This window comes from Boleophthalmus pectinirostris, unplaced genomic scaffold, assembly GCF_026225935.1.
Source record: "Boleophthalmus pectinirostris isolate CB_2022bp ecotype Guang Dong unplaced genomic scaffold, ASM2622593v1 HiC_scaffold_3, whole genome shotgun sequence".
Classification (NCBI taxonomy): domain Eukaryota; kingdom Metazoa; phylum Chordata; class Actinopteri; order Gobiiformes; family Gobiidae; genus Boleophthalmus; species Boleophthalmus pectinirostris.
In genome coordinates, this window is record NW_026571299.1 from 18,690,140 (window position 1) to 18,717,112 (window position 26,973).

The 26,973-nt window shown below is 36.8% G+C and overlaps 1 protein-coding gene across 7 annotated transcripts in view; it reads right to left on the reverse strand.

Annotated features, from left to right (window-relative positions):
• cadpsa (Ca2+-dependent activator protein for secretion a) overlaps nucleotides 1-26,973 on the reverse strand; it is a 109,286-nt gene that overhangs the window by 26,455 nt on the left and 55,858 nt on the right. Inside the window, exons 16-27 of one of the 7 annotated variants that reach the window (XM_020930982.2) lie at nucleotides 26,342-26,465; nucleotides 22,213-22,319; nucleotides 21,607-21,615; nucleotides 18,365-18,521; nucleotides 13,946-14,087; nucleotides 12,345-12,479; nucleotides 9,368-9,523; nucleotides 8,327-8,474; nucleotides 5,954-6,028; nucleotides 5,134-5,217; nucleotides 4,796-4,828; nucleotides 3,439-3,546 (exon numbers count right to left, since the gene is read on the reverse strand). In XM_020930982.2, the coding sequence (XP_020786641.1) occupies nucleotides 3,439-3,546; nucleotides 4,796-4,828; nucleotides 5,134-5,217; nucleotides 5,954-6,028; nucleotides 8,327-8,474; nucleotides 9,368-9,523; nucleotides 12,345-12,479; nucleotides 13,946-14,087; nucleotides 18,365-18,521; nucleotides 21,607-21,615; nucleotides 22,213-22,319; nucleotides 26,342-26,465 (1,278 nt within the window). Of the gene's footprint in view, nucleotides 1-3,438; nucleotides 3,547-4,795; nucleotides 4,829-5,133; nucleotides 5,218-5,953; nucleotides 6,029-8,326; nucleotides 8,475-9,367; nucleotides 9,524-12,344; nucleotides 12,480-13,945; nucleotides 14,088-18,364; nucleotides 18,522-21,606; nucleotides 21,616-22,203; nucleotides 22,320-24,465; nucleotides 24,535-26,341; nucleotides 26,466-26,973 lie in introns of all 7 variants that reach the window. The other 6 variants (XM_055160765.1, XM_055160767.1, XM_055160769.1 and 3 more) reach the window with 6 other exon arrangements.

A 26,973-nucleotide genomic window follows, 5' to 3' on the forward strand; every position in this document is an offset into this window, starting at 1 on the left:
GAACATTTTACATTACATTTTGAACAATTAATCATGTTTCTGTAGGATCATTTAGCTTGACAATCATTAAAACAAGAAAATATAATAGTCGTTAGTGGCTATGCGTTACCGGTAAATGACGAGACGGTACTGACAATACATATAGGGTACTCTAGACAAAAAAGATTGAACAACTGCTGTGGACTCGCACAACGGGGCATTCACGGTGGATCATGGACAACATCTGTGTAGTATGGGCCTTAGTTGGGCTGCACCTTTTACAAGAGCCACTTTGTTGCACTGCGGTTAGTTACACAAAATGACTAAAAACCATGTAATTCAAATAGAGTGAAAATAGATGCAATTCAAAGTATTCGAACTATTTACACAGTGGCACAGGGATATCCACAACTGCCTTGTTTAGAAGCAGCACTGAGAATCTATAAAGAATATAGGGACATAGTTTGTTTTTTTTAAACAAAACCTGTCTTGTTGACGTGGCCAGTAACCAATAATTGCTGATATCTGCGTTTTTTTTTTTTGTTTTTTATGACGAGGTCCACAAGTCACAAATGAACTTTTCATCTAGTAAAACTTACTTACTTAAGCTGCCCATAAGTGAGCCTATTGTCTTTCACTCAAATTTGATTTTCGCTCAAAAAATATTACAACATGTATTTTCTCTGCTATGATATTATTTGTTATATTTTTTGATGGTAGTGTAATCAATATTCATATTTTAGAAAAGACTGAAAAGCAAACTACTAAATTAGTTAGTCCATGTCTCGAAGGATTTTTTATTTTTGAAAACTTGAGTGCCATGGACATTTTTCAGCTCCACTAACACTCACATTTCTACGCTGGTATGTGCTAAGTTAAATCTCTGTTCCTCCAATACAAGAATCCTTTCCCATTGCAAAGTTGATTCAGTTGTGATTAACTCATGGTCTCCTGAAGAAGCTGCTTCGCCAAATGACACCAAAACATTCACATGTTACATCATTTATTTGTGTATATTTTATTCTTCATGCAACAACAGTACCACTCCAACATCCAAGACAGCTCCTTTTTCATTGTAACCTCATGAAGACAGGAGCCATACAAAGAGGGCATGGACAAGAAAAGCACAACGGCTGCGGAGAGGACGACAGAAACCTTCGGTGGCCTGGTGGCGCCGTGGGGAGAACTGATCCAGACTGACAACAAGAGAAGAAGAGCTACCAGCACGCAGTCAGGAGGAGCTACCAGTCACAGTCAGCCTCTCCTCAGGGCTCTCATACAAACACATCACTACACCATTGATGCAATAACAGACAGGAATGGACAGACAGAGAAAAACTGTTAGCAGTAAAGCCTTGGAGGGAGAGGTGGAGAAAACAGCAGTGACTAACTTTGAGTATTTTTTGTTTGCTTTTGCTCCTGACCTGCACCTGTCGCCAATTCACCAATGTTATCTTCATTAGGGATGCGCTGATCCAGCTTTTTCAGTTCCGATACCAATATGACTTTAAGTATCTGATATTAACTGATACCAGTGAAGGGATTGAAAATAGATGTTTTATTTTTTCTCTCAAAACAGTTATTTTATTACACCTCTAATCCAATTGTGTTATATTGTGTTAATAACTAGAGAACAGCTTTGTATGAGTTAAAGTTCAAACATTATGAGATGTTCTGGGCCAAAATCAGCTTGTAAATATTCTTATTACATCCAATTAAAGGTCAAACTAGGATACTGACCGAACAATACCCAATCTGGTAAATTTTCTTGGACCTGAGCCGATATTAGATACTGATATCAGTAGAGGTGCATTCCTAATCTTCATTCATGGGCCACCTTTAATTAGACAATATAATACAATTTAAAACTCAGTACTAATGGAGAGTCTTGATAGAATAGAATAGATTTGGTTCGAATACACCAAAAGAAGACAAGGCATCATAAAAATAACTTTTTATTTTATTTTTTTCCAGTACTGATGCCTGGTCAAATGAGAATCTAGTTTCGATACAAGTTTTAGAGTTTACTGTGTATTGATTTTTTTATTTTTTTTAAATTTTTTGACAACTTAAGAGAATGAACATCCAATACGTGTTTTAGCTTTGGAGATTTTTTGTTGAACTAGTCTGGATATCGTTATTTGGTCTTCATCAAACTCATCCAGATCTTTAATTTTATCCCTTTTTATTATTACTAAGAATTCTTTATTTATAGAACTTAGCCCCTTGATATGACTCATTTTTCTTTTTCACTGCTTCTAGTTATAATTAAAGTTAAGTTCACCTCTTCTATTTACATTTTTAGTCATTATTCTGTTCAAAAACACAAATCCGTCTCAATTTTCAGACCTATAGTGAGTTAGTTTGAGGTAATGTCTCAAAAAATTTCTCTTTTTACAAAAACTAGCCATACAAAAATGTAGCTGTAGTAACATTATATTTACTGAATATTTTAAGTACAAAGTTAAATATTCTTGGTCATGGTAAAGTGTTATCTTCTTGAACTGAAGTGGTGTTTGCTGACTCACTTAGTGAAAATCCTGCTCAGATCAGCAGCACACACATGGGTAAACACGACTGGGCAGATGTCTCTACATCTCTACAGCTTCTGTGGCTCATTTGTACAACAGAAGGAGCTCAAGTGTTTAATTGCGATGGTTGCAGTTTTCCTGATTTAAGTAAAGCCTCCATAACAACCTTGAAAGAACTTGTGGGGAAAAAACTGTTATTAGCAAAAAAAAAAAAAAAATAGACCCAAACTAGACCAGGACAAAATAAGTCTCCGTAGTGTAGTGCAGTAGAAAGTATGGAAAGTACAGATAGGTGCTCTGTAGTGAAGTAAAAAATATCCATTATAAAGATGCACTTTGTAAGATTTCTAGTGGAGGGTCAGCCAAACGATGTCTCCATGAAAATATTATTGCTTTGTCTAGACTGTTCCACAGTATAGATTAAACCAATCGGTCGATCAAAAGGCAGACAAGCAGGTTACAGCACTACACTACATTACAATTTAGATCTGTGGAGAGTCGCTCCTATTCTCAGAACGAATTATTGTATTTTTGAGCAATGGAAACACTGGTAATGAATAAATGTTAAATGAAAATGTCATGCCATGGAACATTATAGGGAAAGCAGTAACATCTCCATGGAGAAAAACATTTGACAGACCCTCCAGCAGAAAACTTACACAATGTACTTTTAAGTAAAGTACTGATACCTAAAAATTGTACTTAAGTATTGTACTTTTACTTTGTACTTTTTTACCTTCCACCAGTGGTTTCTATCTTCTCTAACACAACACAGTAATGGCATAAATCCTGTGTAGCTCTGTTGGCTGAGATGAGAGCCAGGTGTGGGCCAGATTATAACAGTGTAATCATGAACAGTGGGTTGATAAAAGTGACTTGAATGGTTTAATCTGCTCCTCTAAATGTCATCGCTTTGTGCTTTACTCACATCAAATAATCTCTCCACGTACACCTCTTCATTGACCTTCTCACGCAGCATGTCCTGGGAGTGTCGCACAAACGTCACGTAACCATCGGCAACGTCCATCCCCGGCTTCTACGGTACCACAGCACACGAGGCAGGAAAGAGAAAACTGTTTTATTCTTGTCCGATCATGTTTAACAAATGCAACATTCAAAGACATAAATCATCACAATAAAAGTTAGCTTTAATGGTAAAAAGAGGAATATTGACAAAAATGTATGTCTCAGTTGAGGTTGAGGTTCAAGTAAAGCACAAAATGTGAATGGACCATTACAGAAGAGTGAAATATGACTTTATACCTTTGTGAGATTATGTTGATGATTCTGTCTCTTTTTTTAAATCTAATTGTTTAATAGACACTATTTGCATGTCTCCAAAACAACAGTTACAAAGGGACACTCACTTTTTTTGTTCACTTGCACAAATGCTATGCACTATTGTATGCTATTTACTTAGATTACCTGACTTTCAATTTTCTATAATATACCAACAGAATAAAATAAGAAGGTTGCACTAGTGAAGACAATATGCTAAATTCAAATTTCTCCCACTATCACGCAAGTCTGTCCAAAGTGGACATAGTATTTTATTGTAGTTTGAACTTGATAAAGGTACAAATGTCTGCGATCAAACATGGTGAAGAGCAAAGCTCAGGTTCAGACGTTTTGTCCCCACAGCACAAACTGTATCTACCGACAGCATTTATGGAAAACAGTCACAAACCTGGTTAACACATCTGCTACAATACTTAAAATGTGCAAATGAGTGTTCTTTTTACAACTAAAAGTCTCATTTTGTACATTAAGAACACAATTAGCGTGCTGGGCTGAGAGTACGACCCCTGCCAGGGTACGCAGTGCCTCAACACATTCTGTGACAAGGCATTAATTTGAAATTTGGCATGTTGCTCCGGCCGAAGTGTTGGCAGTTAATCCAGATCTGAGCGGCACACGCCGGCGACAGAATGGCCATGTGTCGTACAACATGGACTCCCAATGAGCGGCAGAGAGCGCGGCACGAGGCACGCCTCTCTGTGTCTGGCCACATGCATATGAATGGACATCAACTCAACCACTCCATCTGGATGATGCAGTACATGTGAAAGCATGGTCAAATATTTGTACACGCAGCAGACACAGACAGCCACAGTGGCCTCACAGAATCTCCAACACTGCATTTGAATTCACAAAGCAGCTTTTAGGAGGAATTTAAAGTAGGCCATTGATAGATTTGAGCTAAGGAACAAATGAGTTGTTTTTATGGTTTAAGTAAAGCCAAAACAGAACCAAATGTCAAATCTAGAAGAAAAGGTGTCACTTACAGGAACATCCACATACTTTGAGGCTGCTTTCACCTGGAGGTCAAAAGAAGCACCACAGTTAGGACCACGGAGCACAGAGACCAGTTATTATCAGACCACACATTCTCACTAGTCTTACATTCAGAAAATAGGAATCTGACTTCATTATTGTGAGGTAAATGTGTCATATTGATTTAATGAGATAAAAAAAAAACAATGGCATGTTTCTCATTTTCACTCAAATTAATAAGTGATAAAAATACGACTTCCATCCAAGTGTGTCATAAAAGCCTATTGAAAAGATATGTTTCATGTATCCTAGCATATTGTAATAGGTTAAAAATACATTAAATACTTACTGTGAAAGATAGGAAAGAAGAGAAGAGTGTTCCTTCGTCATATCTGGAGATTTTGGCTAAGACACCTTCTAGGATGACCACAAACTGGACACAGAGAAAAACAGAGACAACTAAACTATAAACTGTAATGTTATTTTTCACAGTAATAAATATGGCATTAGGCAGAATATTTTGAATAATGTGTTTTCATGTACATTTGTTTAATTTTAAATTAGACTTAGTACACAATACATTTAAAATATATGTTAAAGATAAATGATAAAAATAGATAAAAAGATATTATAATGTTGTTTGCTCATCACAAACAAACCTGGTGTTATGTTTTGCTTCATTCACACATGTTTAACACACAAATCCTGCATATTTAAGATGAGTGTTTCTCAAAAAGAAAACACTCCTTGTGATGCCATGTGGTAATAAAAGAAATGCTCCACTGTGTTTATTCCACACATCATCACTGGAATTATTTGGATGATTTCAACTCTGAAATTTCCAGTCTCTACCGAGCAAAAGGTAAAATGTAGCTCTTAACTTGAAAACTACTGCTTCATGACATCACAATGTGGAACAGAGCATTTTGAGCTTTGGCTACGTAAATAGACTAATAAACCAGGATTACTCAAACATGTGCGAATGAAACAAAACACAACTCTAGATATGTTTTTGATACGGTAACAACATTATAACATGGCTCACAAGAGTCCATTTTGTGTAATATAGGACCTTTAAACTGCACATTATTTGTTGGCATTGCAATCTTTAGAGTCTAAACTGTGTGCATATGGAATAGTAGCGCAGATGTGATTGGAACAGGCTGTACCTTGGCCACCAGCAGCGTCGTCATCTCCCTCACTGTCTCCTCGATCAGATTGTCGATTTGAGAATGGTATTGTCTCTGCAGGAACACACAAAACACTGGTTACTATGACACCAACCAACAGCAACAAGGTCTTACTTTTCTTTTCCTACTCTTGCATGTATATTAGAATTATCAAGGTTAAAGGTGCTCTGTTTTACTTGTCCTAATAAGGGTCCATCACCTGTTTGTCTCCATGGAGATGTGCTTAAAATGTTCCACAGTATAGACACACACTTAAGAATCTCCATGGAGACTTGCAAGCCAAATTACAGGTCAGGTTTGTGGAGTGGTGACCCCACTCGGAGCTGTTTAAGATATTTTTGAGCAATAAATAACACCTGTAGTTCAATAAATGCAAGACGGATTAGATTAATAGAATAATATGGAAATTCTAAACCAAAACATTAACATTTCCATGGAGACAAAAAGGTTGCAGGCCCTGTACATTAACAAAAAAATGTTAATGTAGTTTTTAGGGTATGAAAGTATAATTAATATGTGTTTAATTAGTGTTAGTTAAATAATAGCTCAGGGACGCTGCACCTCTATCCACTGGACTGAACTCTAATGCTCAGATTCAACCTTACATGTTGTTGAGATCTGACTTGACAAAGTTTGCAGATCTCAACTTTATACTTCATGATTAGGAGTTTTCTTACAGCCCCTTAAACTTGTTGTGTATTTATTTCTGTATATAAGCTAAATTTGTTTTACCCCAATACAGAAATTATGTATGAGCAGTTCTTAAAGGTGCACTGTGTAACTTTCCTGGTGGAGGGTCCGTCAAACACTTTTCTCCATGGAGATGCTCTTACGTTGTCTGGAATGTTCCACCGTGTGGTATTAAACCTTTCTATCTTCACCGAGACCAAACCAGACCAAGTTACAGGTCAGATCTGTGGATAGGCGGCCCGGCTCACAGACAGAATGCCTGTTTTTCTAGGGATTTTCAAGCAGTAAAAACATCTTTAATTTAATAAATGTAAGGTAGAGCTGTTTAATGAAATACTGCGGAACATTCTAGGCAGAGTAATGACATATCCATAGAAATGAGGGGATGGACCCTCCTCTAGAAAAGTTACATGGTACAGCTTTAAGATAGCCTGCTGTGTGCAGTCTGCATCTAATTTTTAAGTTTTTATCCTCTGAGAATCAGTCAGATGTTGTTAGCATTACCGTGCCAGCAAAACTTCAATCTGACTTCTAAATTCATTATGGTGAATGATTAGGATGCTCGGAAGGGATAGGGTAAGTGAGGAATAACTTCGGACCACTGCACCAATAGTTGTGTTTTTTTACATTTTGAACACAGTAAAAATAAAGCACAGCGCTTTTAATTGCAATAATTAAAACAAGACTCTCCAGTAATATTTAGACACATTCATCTACAGAATATTTGAATGATACTGTTTTATCCCATTGTTCTCAAAGACCTTGTCAAACTGTAATTATTTGGCTTAAAGGTGCATTATGTAACTTTTCTGACAGAGGGTCCATCAAATGCTTTTCTCCATGTTTCACACTATGGTATTAAACCTTTCTATCTTCATGGAGACCAAACCAAACCAAGTTACAGGTCAGAGCTGTGGAGAGTCAGGCCTGCTCACAGTCAGAATGCCTGATTTTCTAGGTATTTTTGAGCTATAAAACCACCTGTAATTGAATAAATGTAAGGTAATCCCATAGAAACAAGCAGGTGATAGATTCTCCACAAAAGGTGCACAATGCACCTTTAAATCAAAAAGATGTCTTAGCCTGAAACATCTTAAGTCTGGAAAATCATCTTCGTGATTTCAATTTCTGCAGCAAATACATCCCCGTTATCATAGTATTTTCCTCTTTTTGTTTACCCTTGGGTCCTCTTGCCACTTCAAAGTGTTACATTTAACAAAAGTCGGTTTTCACTCCGTCTCATGTAAAACGTGAGCTGGTGAGAAACCCTTTTGTTTGGCTTGGTGGCACTAACATAACAGTGAAGGACCGTGCAGTAATGAATTCTTTGTCAGTAATTGGTATGAGATTCTGTGAAATCCGAGACGTCTCACTTAGAGCCCATGTATATTCAATGCTATCTACACATATGCTAATGAAATCCAAACAATTCAAAAGGAGAAAGACAGGCAGGAAAAACTGATGACTAATTATACACTGGGGAATAGACAGGTGAGAGTTCCATTAAATCTGTAGCCACACTTACCCAGTCTCTCACAAACTTTCACAAGACAAAAGCAGAAAAAAAGGAAATTTGAGGTGGCTTACGAAATGAAGATTAATGTGATAAAAAACTGAAAAAGAAAGAGAAAGAGAGAGAGACAGAGCCAATGAGTTTGGTACCTCCTGACCCAGGTCCATGGCACACAGTTTGGCAGACTGCACCCGGGCATCCACCATCACATTGAACATGGTACAGATGGACTGGGGCACGCGGAAGTCTGTGGTCCGACTGCTCCTCTGCAGCTTCACCTCAAAGGCAGCTCGTGTTCTGCAGACAGGAGGGTACATGGACTGTATGAAGAAGTGGATTGAGTGTGACCAGTTAAATGAAGCTCACCACACCAGGATCATATAGAGTGGGTTAATACACACAGTTTAAGACCAAAATGACAAGGCTCAATGCAGCAGTTACAGAGGGAGGCATGACAATTTTTATAATAATGTTTACCATTGTGATTAAGTAATTCTCTGTTTAATTGAAAATTATCATATTTATATAACACTTTTCAACCTTGAAGTTAAACAAAATGCTTTACATCAAGGACATTCATCCATACACAGGCACTGCGGGTGGGGTGGGTTAAGTCTATAGCCAAAAGACACAACAACAGTTTTCATCTGTGGGAGCTGGGTTTGAACCTTTGAGTATATGGATCTGACTGCTCTACCAACTATTCTTATGTCAAAGTCAGAAGATGAGCAATCTCCCAACTGAGCTGGTGCATACTTCATTGTCCCTTAATCACATCTACTTGTTTGTAAAGTACTTTAATGAAAGATTCTCTGATCTTAATATCGGTTTAAAGATGCATAGTATACTTATAATATTTAAAAAAGACCTAGGATGTCAATGGGCTACTTAGACCATTTTTTTTATCTGCAAGGGAAATTATTTGGACACAGTAGCTGGAGTATGGTATGAATGTAGCCCTGTATCTCTCACTTTTTGTGCGGAGCTTTTGTAGGAGCCTGATGGAGAATGAGCTCCTGAGCTATTTATAGCTACACACAAAAAAATATCATTAATATATCTCTTCAAGTGGAGGATGTTATGATTTCATGTTATAAAATGGTGGAGTCTTTGATTAACTTAAATGCATATAATTTGCACTTTTCAGGCATATCTGTGTGCTGCTATGAAAATGCAGGGTATATCCTTACCTCTTGACACAGGACTCAATCATATCACTGGACATGAGCTTCAGACGTGTTTCCAGGTGTTTCCCAAACTCCTCCTCCGGCCAGTGCAGGTCCCGAATAAAAGTCTGCAGGGCATCCAGCTTCCAGAACAGGTCCTCCGAGGTCCCTGAGCCGTTACTGCCGTTCAAACAAACACATAGACAGGATTGTATTGATGGCATAGTTAGCAAAATTTTAAATTATTTTTCATACTGGAAAACTTGATAAAAGTGGGAAAATGTGGATGGAAAGCTGCGAGTAGGCACACTGAACCAGGAGATGGGCAAAGGAGCACAGCAGCATAGGGCTTTGTGGGTAAATATGAGAGGTACAGTTCTAGGAAAGTCCACAAATAGTAAGAGATATGAAAAGATGATCATTTCATAAATTTTATATTGTATTTTGTATCGACCTTTTCATATCATATTACAACACATATTATCAATGGGGGTCCCTTCCCAATTCTGGCATGACTGTGAAACCACATTCCTGACATAGACAACAGTTTTAAAATTTGCTTTGAAAATCCAGCATAAGCACTTTCTTATGTCTAGGTTTGTCACAATAACACAATTTGAAGCATATTGCAACAGAGATATAGTGCCCTGATATTGAAACTTTATGCCACTGAGACAATAACAATAATGCAAGATAATCCCAGTGAACCATTTTAAAATAGACAGTATCATTTAAACTCAAAACAAATAAATGGCAGAATAAACCAATAATTTGTCATAGAGGTCATTTACTTAACCTTTACATCTCAAATCGTATTGTATTAAAACAAAAATACACCAAATCTCCACACTGTTATAAAGAAATTGTGCACACGGTAAATACCGAGCCCTAAAAATATATAGTTTAAGCTTTCATATATTGAATGATAAGTCCATATAGTACTTACTGTGACAGGCCTACTTGTGTCATTAAAGGAGACACAAGCTTTTAGTATTAAACTATAATGTTCATTGATCATTATTGTACATTGTAAAATGCATAGATTTAACAAAGCAAAATAGGTTCTTTGTAATTTCACCAGCAGCAGATTTTCTTTATGTGACATTTTTTAACTCTGTAAGGATGAACCAGAGTTGGAGTGAATAATCGCAGGTAAGTTCAGAGAAGTAGGTGGGAATAGAGGGTAGGTGAAAACAGCCATTTTCTGATCACTTAACCCTCGAATGCAAAAATACAGGAGTACGGTACTCAAACATGCATGAAAAGTGGAATTTACATAGAATGCTCCCTTCAGCTGTAAATTAAACATCTTTTTGGTTTGTGATGTGATAAGTGAATACTAAATCTGAATAGATAAATATAGGGCAGAGTTTGAAAGAATAAAAGTTGAGAGTGCTTGTGTATGCGTGCTAGTGAATCCCGATGAGGATGTGCTGTGGCGAGGGCGTCACACTCGGCAGGATGCTGTGGGAGCAGTGACACCTCGCAGTCCCGCTGATGGCGTACACATTTCACTTGACTTTAAAGTGCTATGGCTGATGTGTTAAGAGTATATTGGGATATGATGAAGTCTATTAAAGCTATCACTCACAGGCTCATTTGCATAGTATTAGGAATGGCTTTGTGGGATAGGTTTAAACCTGGCAGTTCTGAGCCATTCTTTAAATACAGTTGAAGAGAGAGAATCCACAACAACTTGGACAATATATTACCTACGCTTGTCACAAAAACATATTTTGAAGTATGATATATTGCTGAGGTAAATATAAAAAATAAAAATTAATTTAAATCTACAATATTGTAAAAAAAATCATGAGCTGCAATAAATAACGAAACTCTTTAGTACTTAGTTTGCATCTTTATTGAGTCATAGAAGTTATTAATTTAAAATTTTACTTCTTAAATCTGATCATATAGCCAAAAAAATAACCAAAATTTCCCAGTAGTGTAAAGAAAATATCCAAAAGCTTTCATATATTGAACAATAAGTCGATACAGTAATTATTGTAACAGGGATAATATTACCTGTATCTTGTATACTTTGCACGGTATTGTAAAAATACAGCTCATTTTACAGAAAAATGTTTGAGTAATTCAAAATGTGGGTATAGTGCAAATGAGTACAAGTCTACCTATACACCAAATGACATGTAAAGCATATACTTTTAGCTATATTTTTGAAGGTTATGCATTTTTATAAACAGTGGAAGCCTTTTAGATAAAACTTTATAATAATTGCACTATTTATAGCCTAAATAAAGTATTAATGCTACCATTTGTAATCAGACAGGCCAACCCAGTGTTCTGTCAAGCTATGCTCTCCCATAGTTTTGTTCCCCTTGCGTATTTTTATGGGTAAGCTGAATTCTGCATCCCTTCTCGAAAAGTGCTATTTCGTTTAAAATTTTCATACATGGACAACAACTAAAGAAAATTTTAGCTTATGACACATGATAATTTAACAGGCTTATTTTAATACGCTATTCCTGGCTGATAGTGTGCCTGAAGTCTGAATCATTCTTAACAAACAATTTGTAAAGTATAAATTAAGTTGTCATGCTTTATTAAAACTAATTAGGATGTGGGTGGTTATTTATTTATTTATTTTGCCTCAATTTACTGTCAAAATAATGTCAAATGTTGTGTTTTAGTACTATGCAGACTTAGTTACATTGGTTTATACAACAGGCAGTAAGAAAGCTAATAACAAAAATAAATTATTATATTTATATTACATTTGCAATTTGGCTTTATACAATTTTAAAACATGCAAATGAATTGTTCAAGTTGTACTAAAACAGATTAGACTATTTTCCATAACAGATTACTAACTGAATATCGTTAAGTATGTAAATGAAGTTGGACAGCGCGGTGTGATTTTTTCTATGGCACATGTTTGACTCCTCTCGGACTTTGAGCCTCATTAGCGCTCGTGTCTACAATGATGAGAGTCCACAGTCATGCCAGGGACATGTGCGAGGCCGGACCCGCGCATACACACTCTGCGTCACTATTAGCTGTCATCAAGTTGGCTGCAGTAAAGCTGGCCATTTGTGGGAGGTTAACACTTGGCACTGAGAGATTTGGGACTTTGGGCATTTGGAGGCTGACACTGGGCAGAGTGCTTGTTATCGTCCTGTGAAGACACGCACAAGCACAAAACTGTAAAAGAGTTCGCTCCTAATTCTACAAACGAGACATGTTAAATATACAATGGACAGTGATGGGAAGAATACTTTGAAATATATTTAGCTACAGAATACTGAATACCTGCATTAAAAATTGTATTGTGTAATGTAATTTGATACATGTCTAAATCAGAGTGCTGTTTTCTGAAATCTGAAATCTTCCTAAATTTTTTCTAGTTCTTTACTTAATTCAGCATCTACAACTTTATTTCACGGGCTTTCACTTGAATATTATCTTTTATCTTATTTGGGCAGGTCAATTTGTTTTGCTATTTGTGATGTAAAGTAAATTTTGTACAATTTCTGTATAAGTCAATAAACAAAAAAAATATTTAGTACATTGAATTATCACATAAAGAAGATAAACCTGCTTTACATTGTTTCACTTTTTGTTATGCATTTCCCATTACAAATTGGAGAAGGAAAAATCAGTTTCATCTTTTTTCCACTAGTTATGTGCAATTTGAAGCCTAAATTGTGAGATCAAGTACCGCCATGTATTCCTTTGATCCTTTGATTTTAGAAAAGTAACTGTTGTCTGAATACCAGCAAATGAAGTGGTGACTTTACCACAATACAGTTACTCAAAATGTGTATTCTGAATTCTCAGTACATGTATTCAGTAACTTCGCAACACTGACTACAGATGCATTAGCTATGGCTTCTTTTCACCATAATACATCTTATTTTACGGAGTACGTATATGGACTCTGACTTTTAGAACTGGCACTGGTCCGTTATTCTTTTATTGCTTTATTAGGATCCCCATTAGCTGCTCATAAAGGGGCTCCTCTTCTTGGGGTCCTCTTAAAAATAATAATTATGCAATAAAAATTTGTTACATTTACAATGTTGAGAATAAAAATGTACAGTAATCAGGATAAAGGTTGAAGTTATTATCAAAGAAAACGAGGGTGAGAGTGGTCGGATATTGTACATAAATAATTGGCTGCAGGCTTTTGAGGGAAAATAGCAGGTGTCATTGTAATAAGATTTTCTAGTTAGTTAAATCTGGAATCAGTTTCCAGTGCACATTGTACCACACCCAGCAGCATTAAAATTTAAGACAAGATTAAAATATATATTGCAATAAATATTAGAATTATACATTTCAGAATATGTTTGTAGAGGTCTCAACTACACGTAATACACCAAAAATTTAGTTGTTTGCAAAGGATTCAATTATATAATTTGTAATTAGGCTGTGATTAATTGTGCTGCCCTGTAATGGAATAATTTCATGACTGGCTAATTGACTGTAATTACAAACTGATTAATTGTATTACATTATAGCAAATATAATCTTACAAATCTAGTTAGAAAATAAAAAAATTGGCACTGGTAGCGGTCTTGTGTTTTGTGAATAAATACATCTATATATACATTTTATTGGATTTATTGTGTTCTTGCTTACTTGACTGGCTCCCAGGACTCCCGCTCAAAGCCCCTGTGGATAGACTGAGCGATGGATGACTCCATGAGGTCCACGTAGCGCACCACCAGAGGGGCGTACATGTCCTGCAGGTGTTTATGGAACTTGCCATTGCACAGGTTATCTGCAACAACATTAAACAGCAGCCATGTCAGTCAGTTTAGCAATTTAATTTATTCATGTCACTCTGGCATTTCGAGACAGCTCACAATTTCGTTTACTGGTCGTCAGTGGTGGAACATGACAAATACAAATTAAAAGTAGTACTACATACATTTTAGGTATCTGTACTTTACTTAAGTTGATTTTAAAGCACTGTTTAAATTTTACTTCAGAGCAGGTATTTGTACTTTCTACGCCACTACAGTTTGAACAGGAAACGTAGGAAAAGTAAACGTATTTTTCATTTTTGTTTGAGACCTGCTGAAAAGGCTGAGGGTTTATTTTTAACATGTTCATAGTTAGAACAAACAAAACTATACAAATAAAAACAAAACAAAAATTGTGTTGTTTCTGCTGAACAAAATTCAGCACAAATCTTTATCAAAATGTGATGCCTTATAAACCTTTAATATATGCACAAAATATTTATATTTTTTACATTTATAAACTGGTATAATACTTTAATACTTGTACTTCAGATATCTGGTATCTGTACTTTTACTTAAGTAACAAAACAGAGTACTTCTTCCACCACTAATACTCCCTGGTGACAGAAGCATGATGTGCCTTGCAGCTGTATCGTCAGGCCTCCGCCAATCACACATTCACACCAACACACTTAAACAAGCAAAATGAGTACAAAGTCTTAGCATCACAACAGTATCGGATTGTACAATAGGTTATGGGTTAGTGAGACAAATTTTCACAAATCTTAAAGTCAATTCTGAATTAAGCTTTTTCTTGACCCATCTTACCGTATTAAAAACATGAATATATTCAGCCTTCACAGAATGACTTTTGCCTAAACCAAGCTAGAATAACTAACGGGAAGGTGAGCTTTTGATTTATTGATTTATTTTCTAAGCCAAAATAGCTCTGCATTGTTTCTCCTTACAACCTCTTCTATAGCTGAAAGATATATTTGTATTACTATATTTCTATATTTTCACTTGTACATATATATTTACATAATACCTTATTTAACACCAGTCTCTTGTTATTTTTGCTACTTATTTAGAATTTATTATTACCATTTACATTTTTGCTCGTTGTTATTATAATATATTGCCGTGTGTGAGCTACTGTGTCCAAATAATTTCTCTTGTGAATCAATAAAGTTTGTGCATGTCTGCCAAGCCGCGCAGTTAAGTTGCAGTTGTCTGAAAATGTTTATTTATCAAACCCAGCCTTAACACTGTCCCTGGGTCTTCGTCAGCTTCCAACTGGTAAAAAGACAACAGTGAAAAGACCACAGGAGATAAAGTGATGGCTCACGGCTCCATGCAGGGTGTGCCGTTCCTCTCTCGCGCTCTTTGTTTTCTCTCCCCCTCTGAGCATGTGGCTGCGTGTGCCCGTGTGTGTGCCCGTGTGTGTGTGCCCGTGTGTGTGTGTGTACTGGCACTGGACTCAAGGTCGATGATACACAGTAGGTGCCGTGAATGTTGTGTTCCCTGATTGCCACGCTTCCAATTAGCCACTTGAGCGGCTGCTGTCCACTTGGATGTGTTGTGGCCAGGAGTGAGTTCACGGGGCTACCACTACTTTAGACCTCATTAAGTCGTCCAATGGCATCCCCACATCAGGGCCTGTCTGCGGCTAAGGCTATTTACTGCTCCATAAGTGTAGCGCTGTGGGGCAGTGCTGCAGATGACCTTCTGTGGAAAAGATGCCTCTATCAAAACAAAGCTGAGTGCTGTTGTGTTAGTGTGAGGAAGGGGACATCCTATCATTGTGATGGGCTCCATCTTCTGGCGCCAACACACACATATTAAATATAGTTCCCATAACAATAATATTTAACACTTTACAATAAGGCATAACTACAAAAAATGCACAAATGTCCTATTAAAAGGTCCAATATTACACTATTATCTGATTTAAGTTATAATGCTGTTTCCTCATCAAAAACATATTTAGGCAGAGTTTTTCTCTTGAACTGAAAACACTCAGTTCCACCTTGTGATGTCATGTGGTAATACGGGAAGTGCTCCATTGTGTTTTTAAAGTTCATACACCTTTACTAGAATTATTTGGATAAATTCAGTCCTGGAATTGCCCATTACTATTGATTAAAAGTTAAAACATAACTGTTAACTTGAACACTACCACTACGTGACATCATTGGCAATTTGGACAGACTAATAATAAAGGGTTAAACATGTTTGAATGAAACAAAACACAACTCTATGTAAGTTTTTGAGGATATAACAGCATTATAACATGACTTAAAGCTCACAAGATTTAGTTTTGTGTAATATTATTTTGAGGAATAATATTTTGTATAATATTTGGGAAAAGCTTAATATACCAGTTAGCCCCGTTAGCGGCGCATTACATACATCACGACAAAATCAAGCGAACAAATTCTAATGCTGTGAGGTCAGATGGTTTCCACGAAGTGAAACCAGCTGATGAATCAGGGTATATTTTTAGCTCTTGATTGATAATGTATTAAATGTTTCGTCATAATTAGTAAACAATTTATTAAAGATTTGCTAAAGAGTATGATTAGTAAATTAATCAATCAGGCTATAATAAAATATAACCTAACATGTAAGAATTTTCAGTATTCAGAATACATAATTTGTATTGGCCAATATCACAGAATACATTATACATTTTACTGCAGCTTCTCAGTATCCTGTGACTAAATACACACAAGTATTCTTCCCATCATTGCCCATAATATGCTACATTTCTCAGTCAACAATGCAATGCTACCCTAATGCAAAGCCCATTAACTGCCTCTGTATAGCTACATTAGCACTGCCCATTCAGTTTAACACAACTGCCTTTACCATAACAGAAAATAGGGGCCAATTTGTTCGCACTAACAAATGAACAGAACAATCGTTTCCTTTCAGAAGCCACATAAGTGCACCTCGCTCTGCCTTCTCCTTGACTCCCGACCGACACAGTGAAAAGGGGAAGCGCTCCCGGAGGACAATTAGCACCCTGCAGATGGAGCAGAAGAAGAAGAAGACTGGAGTATATCCTTTACATGCATACAGCTCCTGCAGGCAACGCACGCTCTTCATTAAAGACATGACTGGCCTACAGCAACCAACCGTACAACCTGCTCATTATGGCTATAGCACACATGCACTCAAGAGGACAGTGTGGAAATGCCCTGGGTCACCACCACAAACAGATGGGAGAAGAACTGGAGTTTGACGGAGATGCAACAAGAAAGGACGATGTGAATGTTCATTGGGGAAAATATTAAAAATAAAAATTGTGTAGAAAAGTTTTAATACATTGGATTTAATAGCAACAGCAACAGGTCCTATATTCCACAAACTTGACTCTTGTGAGCTATGCTATAAGACATGTTATAATGTGGTTTCCTCCTCAAAAACATACCTCACTTTCAATACAAGCTATCTTTTTCCTTAAGTTCAGTAGAGATTGACGATTCCAGGGTTGAAATTATCCATGCGATTCTAGTGAAGGTGTATGGAGTTAAAAACAGCAGAGCACTTCATTTATTACCACATGACATCACAAGTGGAAAATAGTGTTTTCTATTTGAGAGAAGAAGCCTAAATACGCAGGGTTTGTGTGTTAAACGTGTAAATGAAATAAAACACAACTCCAGGTATGTTTTTGACGAGAAAACACTATAACATAGATCAGAAAATAGTGTAATATGGACCCTTTAACTCAAAACACTTCGTTCTGAGAATATGGCAATATGTCTGTAATGACTGGGTTTATCCAAATGAAACAAAAAACATCAAAAAGTGGTAGTATCATTTAATTTAATTGTTAGGCTCCTAGCATAATTGCCTAAATCATTTTAAAATAATAAAAAAAATATCTAAACCAATAATGTTTGTGTTTTTCTGGCTGTAAAAACATCGTGGTTGCCTGAGGAGACAGCAAATGACAACTACTAGATGCAGCAGTGTCTGGAAATTAGTATTTCCAATTTGCTCAAAACATGTCTTAGGCAGTTATGCTTTGAGGCCAGCATTTTCTATTGTTGAAAAAATACTTGATATTAACATGGCAAATTTGAGGACTAAAACCTGGATAAAACCTGGTTCATATTTGGGTTTTACGTTAGGAGGTTTCTTTTAAGGTCCTACATTAGGCAAAACTGACTCTTGCCAGCTGTAAGCCATGTTATAATACTGTTACCTCCTCAAAGCAGAGTTGTGTTTTGTTTCATCCACAAATATTTGAGTAACCCTTTTATTAATAGTCTGTCTACATCTTTAATCGTGTGTCACTCACAGTCAATTCTGAGGAAGTCATTGAGCAACTGGAAGAGGGGGAAACTGTCCCAGCTGTCGGGGGGCTGCACCTCCAGGGCAGAGTCCATGTCCACCGCATACAGGCACAAGAAGGTCTCTGCGTGCTCCACCATCAGGTCTGACCACCAGGCAAAGGCCTTCAGGGAAACACTAGGGTTAGACGAAGTTTACCAAAAAGTTTTACAGAAATGTTAATATTCCTAAAAAAAAAAAGATGAAAGTAGCAGAGTGTGTGTGATTATTTACCATACAACTGTTGGAGATAGACTTCTGTAAAATAAAAGCCAACAGTTCTGCTTTATGGCCCAAACCATGTCTAAAACCATGCTACAGGTAGAAACAATAACTAAACCAGAACTTCAAGGTGTTCTGCGTAACTGTCTGTCTCCATGGTGATGTTGCAGCATGGCACAGAATGTTCCACAGTATGGCATTAAACATATCTCAATGGGAACAAACATGTTGCATCACCAGGCCATGTTACAGTTAATATTTGTGGAGAGGTGCACCTATTCACAGTAAGAATGCATATTTTTTAAGATAATTCATATACCTGTAATGAAACAAATGCCAAATATAGAGCATACTATGGAACATTCTCGGCAAAGCAGTGGTATCTCCATGGAGAAGACTGTCCATTAGAAAAGTTTCCAAGGTCTATAGTTGACTTTCTGAAATTTAATTATATCCAGAAGAATGCCAATGATGCTCATATACCACAGCTCCTCTGTCACTTTCCACCATCTAAATTCAAGTTGTGGCTCTAACTGATCCTCGGGGAGATGGTCGTGTAGAGTGGGAGCAGAGAGAGCGGCGCTTGGGCACGCAGACCCCCACACTTGGGATTGAACAGCAGGCCGGGCAGGGGGCTCCTCAGACACTTGTCCTCCTGTAGTCGCTGCACTGTAGTGGTTATCATGCACAGCAAAACACGAGTGCTGTTGTGGGCTGCCAATCCCCAGAGCAGCCACCGGGTGTGCTCATTCACATCAAGCTGTCAACACTGTAATGTGAATGCACCCAGGAGCCTGGATCACGGCGCTGCTGAGGGGGGCACATGCATTTGCCGAGAGGGAGGGGGGCTCAGCTCAGGAACACTGGCCAAAATATTAATGTGTTGTGTGCCACATGTAACCGCTGTAGTTTAGTAAGTGACAAATGAGGATTTGTGAAGAGAGAGGAGGTGGGATTGATATAGTTTCTTCAGTTTAGATCAACTATTTTATTTTGTCATGCCAGTTATTAACTTAACAATAATATTTTTAAAGTTAAGTTCTTAAAGGTCCTATATTAAACAAAATGGATTCTTGTGACTTTAAAGCCATGTTATAATGTTGTTCCTTTCTCAAAAACATGTCCGGAGTTGTGTTTTGTTTCATTTACACGTTTGAGTAATCCTGCATTATTAGGCGGTACATGTCCAAAGGTCAAAATGTTCTTTTCCATCTTGTGATGTCATGTAGTGTAATAGTGCAATTCCAGGGCCAAAAGTGTGTGGAGTTATAAAATACAGTAAAGCACTTCCTGTACTGACACATGACATCACAAGGTTCTGTTCGAGAGAAGAACTCAACCTAAAATTGCAAGGTTTGTGAGTTAAACATGTGTGAATGAAACAACAACAACACAACTCCAGGTGTTTGTGATAAGGAAACATCATAACATAGATCCAAAAACAGCGCAATATGAGCCCTTTAAGTATTTACTGTCAGATTTGTTATTATAGAGAAAATTTATTGTTATAAAACTATACACTGTATCATCTATCAACTTATTGTTAAATGCATGTCCTTTTTTGGTAACACAATAAGATTTGAGCTGCAGATAGCGAAATAAGTAACTTCAACGTGCAGTTCAAGTTTTTGAGCTTCTTGTTAAATTTTTACTATTTACACAATTACATAATGTCACTGACAAGATTTACATTACTGTCCATAGTCCTCTCCTAATAAACAAATAAGATAAAGTGAATAAGACATGCAGTTTTCTTTGGTATTGAAACAAAACAGATATGATTAACTGATTTGTTTTGATTTGCATATTCAATTGAACCTGTTTTACAATGAAAATTGTTTATTAGATTTAGCTTGAAATGTCAGAATGATTGAAATTTAACATCTGATATTTGATAATTCATTCAATTATTATACTTATATAAGCATTACATTATATATTAATTATTGTGCTAATATGAGTAAACAAAAGAAAGGATAGTGTACAAAAAAATGACAGAATAGATAAAAATGATCTCCAAATGTGCATAGAAGTAATGATCAGCTTGACAAAAAGTTTAAATAGATAATCACATAATATGAGACTTTTGTTCTTCCCACCTCTGTTTAACATTAGTTAATTTAAAGTGTGGATTACATTGAGGCACACAACGATTCCACCAGCATCAGAGTTACAGTAGTACAGCAGTAAACTCTGAGGTTGGTGTCATGAGGAGGGGCATGCCTGGTCTGCTCCATGGGTAGGGACCGGGATGGGTGAAAGAAGCCCACTTTTTGCAATGTGCGCATGGTTAAACCCATTCTTCTTAGTCACACTTGCGTAAAAGTAGTGGAGATGATTAAGGTCAATGTCTGAATTATGTGCTAAGAAAAGCCATTTTGAAGATGGAGCTGTCTCATAGAGTAGAGAGAGCACTGGTATCTTATCATTACATTTTTCCTGGTTTATTTAATTTTACATTATGCCTATAAAACATAAAATGTATATTGACCAAGATATTAAGCCACTCAGAGAGGATGTGCTCACGCCACACTTTGAGACCACTGCATTTTCAAACAGGAGTTTTCTCAGCACAGGAAAACAAGGCAATGGGGTTCACCTTGTTTTCTCCCAACAGACGGTCACATGGCTTTAAACAGGCTGTCTGCATGTGAGCCTCAGTATCAAAGCCTCCATGAACTTCAGCTAGGTTATTATACTTATGCACAATCTTAACGGGACAGAAATGTAGAGAAAGTACAGGTTTGTTATAGCTATTAGTGAAGTCATGTTTCCACTGAATGGTACAGTGCATGTGAGTTAAAGGTAAACACATCTATTAAGTTGTATTTTAATATTAAGATGTATTTTCTGATTAAGTTTGCTTTGTAGCAGCTGCAGTCTAGTTGTCGCCGCTCAGTGGAAACATGCCATGGGAGCATGCGCACCATGTTTTTAGGAGAGCGGGAGTTTGGACATGGGGCTGACATGACTAAAACTGTCACATACCTCTTTTCCCTGTTCACATAAACCGTTGAAAACAAAAGCAGAAAATGAGTAGGTGATTACGAGTGGCAGAATACAAACACAGATTAAGTCATTTATTCTACTGTTTATATTTAAATGCTGGTTGTACTTGAACATTTCTAAATGTCCGAGCCTGTGATGTACTGCAGTCAATGTGCCCCACACATGAGGCAGTCCAATGAGATCAGCAGGATCTCAGAGCCACATAAACACATAAAATCACAATATTTTACATTCATAAAGACATCTCTTTCTTCCTGCTGATTTTGTCATTTCTGATTTGCACATCTCTACAGGGGACAGCCAAAGCAATTGTTACAGAATCTCATTCTGCCTGAAAACTCAACTTAAAAGTGTAGAATATGGGGTTCTGTTGTGGAACAACATACAATGATGTATTCATAGCAGTGAAAACACACGTTTGCAATTTCCAACTTGCACAATATTATTTATAGAAGCTTATGAAAATCCCATTATTGGTGTTCCTGAGGGGTATGCTTTGTACATTTGTACACTTGATATGTGCTTGTTGACCCTTGTTCTTGTGTATGTGAGCGTGTTTGTGTTGTACAAGAGCACAGCCCTCACCTCAGCATGGTGCTCCTCATTCTGCTGTAGCACCTCGATCACCAGCTCAGCCAGACGAATGGTGTCCTCCAGTTTTTTGGCCGGAGTGACTAAGCGCCCTACATTCTCTGCAGCACAAAGTGCAAGGGTCAGTTAAGGCAGTGACTTCCAAATCCTGATTTCATCTGTTACTTTTGGATGAGTGTTGGGACTGTAAGCATGCAGCCTCAGAACAAATACAGTATCAACAAACAAATAGATGTGGGCTTCAAAAAAACACAATGATTTAGTCATTCATAACCATAATCAGAACAATTCTCCATAAAATGTGACACCTGTCTCTGGTGTGGGGAATGCCTTATAGTTGATATTACATACACATGCACAAGCTAGTGTTCACACAGAAGAGCCTTGGCTTTGCAGTAATGCCTGTAGCAGCAGTAAAAGTCATTTTAATATGACTTAATATCACTGTCAGACAGCATTTAAGTGCATATCAGGTCAATAGTATTGTAAAACAAATATTTGAATAATATTGGCCAGTTATTTTACTGCTACCAATAAATACTTCTTAAACATGTTAGTTGAAATAAATTAGGTTTTTGTGATATTGGTTGAGAAATATTTTAGAATTTAACTGAATGTCACGAGCCAACTTGTAGAAATATATGAAAATAAACGCTGACTAGCAAAAGACAAACAAACATTAAAATGTTGTAACATTCCACACATAATGACTTATGGGCACTGCACTGGTAGGAGCAGTCAGTAAAACGCACACACATGCAGCTGTCTCATTCATGCTGGGCTCTGTTGGGTTGATTTCAAAGTGATTTTCACTGGGAAAGTGTTGCTCTTAAAATCAACTATTTATAGTTGTCACAATGCAATCTACCAAAGCAGGAAGTAGATTTTAGCTAGCAGGCCTCAGTAGCACCAGTTTATTCACTGAATCAGCAGTGAAAAACACAGTTTTAGAGACATCACGGCCACACAACATTGTGGACATTCCCTGTAGTGCAGCCGAGGGTCTTGGAATGTCCCAGGGATGTTGTGGGAGGCTCTGTGGCATGGCTAAAGTGATAGTTGGGATTTCTGAGGCATGTCTGACTCTGACTGATGCTGAAGGATGAGAGGGAGTGCAGTTCCAGTCAGATGAATCAGGTCTGAGCACAGGACAGTGTAAGGACCATTTCATCGTCAGAAATGTCAGAAATATGTATTTTTAGTTTTCTGTCCTTCATCTCTGATCACACTCAAAAGTATATGTAGTTACACTGAACGTTTGGATGATCCACAGCCAAGTAAAATGAATTACTTTTTAGTTGAACTGAAAAATACAGACTGTGGCCAGTAACTACTGACACCTGATCACCTGTGAATAGCAGATAACTACATTTATAACAACACAAAGAAAGCCCAACTATGACTTTAGGACGACTGGACATGAGTCAGAATAAATGTTAGACAAACAGTAGTATCACCTGGAGCCGCCACTTTAAATAACTCTTTCCTCTAAGAGAGAGTTTAAAAATGAACAAAGTTTAGTCAAAAGCAGATCACTTCAGTACAGATGAGAAGGGAGAAAAGAGACACGTTATCATTCTTAGATTTCTGACTCCTGAATGTGTCAAAATACTTGTTACTGTTCATTTGGTACAAAAAGGTGCATGGGGACATAAGGGCACATTATAACATACAGTATAGCCTGTATACATTGTATAAATTATCATATTCAAACACAAATTATTACATTCACATGGATTGTGTATTTGATTTCAGAATTATTAGCCAAACACATGTAGAACCTCTTCCCCAAACACCAAAAATGTAAAAAAAAAAATTATATAATAAATATAATGGCACACACCATTTTCACCCAAACTTAAAAATATCTGCTCACAATATCTAGAGCGACAATAACGATTTAAAGGGTTTAAAATTGCATTTGTAATTGAATATATTAACTATTATATCAGAAATATATCCAACACTGAACTATGAACACATGTTCCTCTTAAACTATCAATTTCAAGTTCAAATTATTTTTACAAAAACACTTCTTAGTGTGCTATGTATGTGTTTGTTCGTCACGTAGATCAACAGGATATCCACACAAGCAAAGTAAAAATGCATTCAAGTGGCAGACACACAGACAGAGAGGACAGAAGCCTGGAGAGTCCAGCGAGCAGCAGACACCACGAGGACGACAGAGAGCTGACGGCTGGTCGTGGTGCAAAGAGAGACTGACAGCTCAATGAGGAGGGTACTCACGAATGGTTAAATCCATCACTTGAGACGCCAAGCAGAAGACAGGATGCTCGTACATTTCCCTCTTTTTCCCTACAGAGAAAGAGGGAGAATACCGAGGCATGCAAGAGGCCGGGTCAGAGCCCAGTAAGATCAGATTGTAACTGCAGCTTCATATTTATGTGAATGTTGAAAATCATCATGAAGTGAACATGTGTAAGAAAATCCTGCAGGAAAATAGTTTCTCAAACAACACCATGTTAGTGTAGCTCTAACCCAGGTTTCAGGGGTTTAATTAAAATGCCAGAAAATGAACTGTGTTAGTCTAACAGTTATTACTCACAATAGTTAGCACATTTTTATAAAAGTGCACAATCCAGGTTTTTTTTTGTTTTGATATTAATAAATGGTTTTAAATATCTTCCAATTCTCACTGATACCAGGTTCCTTAAAAAGTTAAAGGTTCTATATTACGTAAAATTACTCCTGTGAGCTTTAAGACATGTTAGAATATTGTTACCTTATGAAAAACATACCTGGAGTTGTGCTTTGTTTCATACACACGTTTGAGTAATCCTGCTTTGTTATTCTGTTTACATCTCCAAAGATTTAAATGCTCTGTTCCACCTTGTGATGTCATGTAGTGAGTTTTCAAGTTAACAGCTACCTTTTACTTTTTGTTCAGTAGAGATTCTCAATTCCAGGGCTGAAATTGTCCAAATGACTCTCTAGTAAAGGTGTATGAAATTCAAATATTAAAAAAATATAACCACATCATATCAAAAGGTGGAACAGAGTGTTTTCTGTTTGAGAGAAGAACTAAATATGCAGGGTTTGTGTGTTAAACATGTGAATGAAACAAAACACAACTCCAGGTATGTTTATGATGAGGAAACAACATTATAACAGAAAATAGTGTAATATCAATTTAACATACCAATTTATAACATGCATGATTCCACTTTAAATCCCTTTTCTAAGGCGGTACACCACTGGGAGCTGAGGTGAGACTGGGAATTGGGTGTGGTTGGATTAACCATTCGTTTAGATTGGGGATGATCCGGAGTAAGGAAAGAGTCAAATCATCAGGCACAGATTAAGGCATTTTACCCTTAGTCTGTTCTTCTGATGCAGATGTAGTGAACTAGCAAAATAATGTAAATATACTTTTTTCTTTAATAACCACCACATAAGAAAGATCCAAGTAAAGAAAAGCTAAAATGAGTTTCCCAAGCATATGTGAAATTCGTTGATAGAACTTTGACTGAAACTGTACAACAACAAATCACCGGACAATCCAGACACACTGTGTTTAAACTGCAGCAGATAAAAATAGTAGGTAGAGAAAAGAGTGGCTATGGAAGGAGGAAGAGGAGAAGGCAGGAGGCTGAGGCAGAAGGAAGAGTCATTGAATGCATTTTTACTCACTCAAAAATAATATTCTAATAGTAGCCTGAGAAGAAAAAATACATATACAAATTATCCATTTGATAAATTAAATAGAGAGTGAATTAGCGCATGCTCATGTCACTTATAAATATGTACGGTTCCATTTTTTTTACTATTATTCACTGACCATAAACTAGCAGACACAGAGTATTCAGAATGTGTATAGTTTATCTATGGGCCTTTAATTTTTTTGTGGCCAGTTTTCAAATCCTGTTACTTTTTCAGCTCATCTTAAATAACATAAGTTTAAACTGCAAAAAAAAAAAAATTAAGTTAAATTAAGTTGTTTTTTATTGTAAAATTAGAAACAACACTTAAACATGTTTCTAGTGTTATATGTCTTTCTGTACTGTTAAAATCACAGAGCAGACTTTGCATGGTTACACCTTCAGAAAGTACACACTATGTAAATTTGGTCCAATATTCCAAGATTCAAGAGAGAGTAGCATACCTTCCAGTTTGGCGTACTCTGACAGGCGCTGGTAGTTGACCAGAGCAGCCTGTTCCAAACATCTCCTGATGACGGCCTTCACCTCCTCCTGAGGAACTGGGGTCACTATGTCCTTCATCAGTACCTTCAAAGACACACAGTTAATGCTTTGGGTTTTGAAATAGGCTCTGTGCACGAAGACGCCTTGCAACCTCACTGTCACGGTCACTACCTCCTGTACAATTTTATCTCTATGAGTTTTTTTTTTTTTAAATAATGTATGTGTTGTTCCTCTAAGTATGAGTATTTATGCAGTGTTGGGAAGTAACTGAATACACACACTGAGAATACGTATTTTTTGAGTGCCTGTATACTGGTACAGTTACTTTAGACTTCAAACTGCACAGAATCAGTGAGAAAAATGTAAAAGAGAGTGCATGTGATTTTTCTTTCTCTGATCAGTGATAAATAAATGCAGAACAAATGGTGAAAGAAATATAATGATGTTTTTAATCTCAAGTTTACACTAGAATTAAAATGCAATCCTGCGTGAAAGTATTCTAAGTATTCAAAATATAGTACTCCGACTCAACTTTGTATCAGATATATTACAAAATATATTCTAATGCAGGTATTCAATATTCTGTAACTAA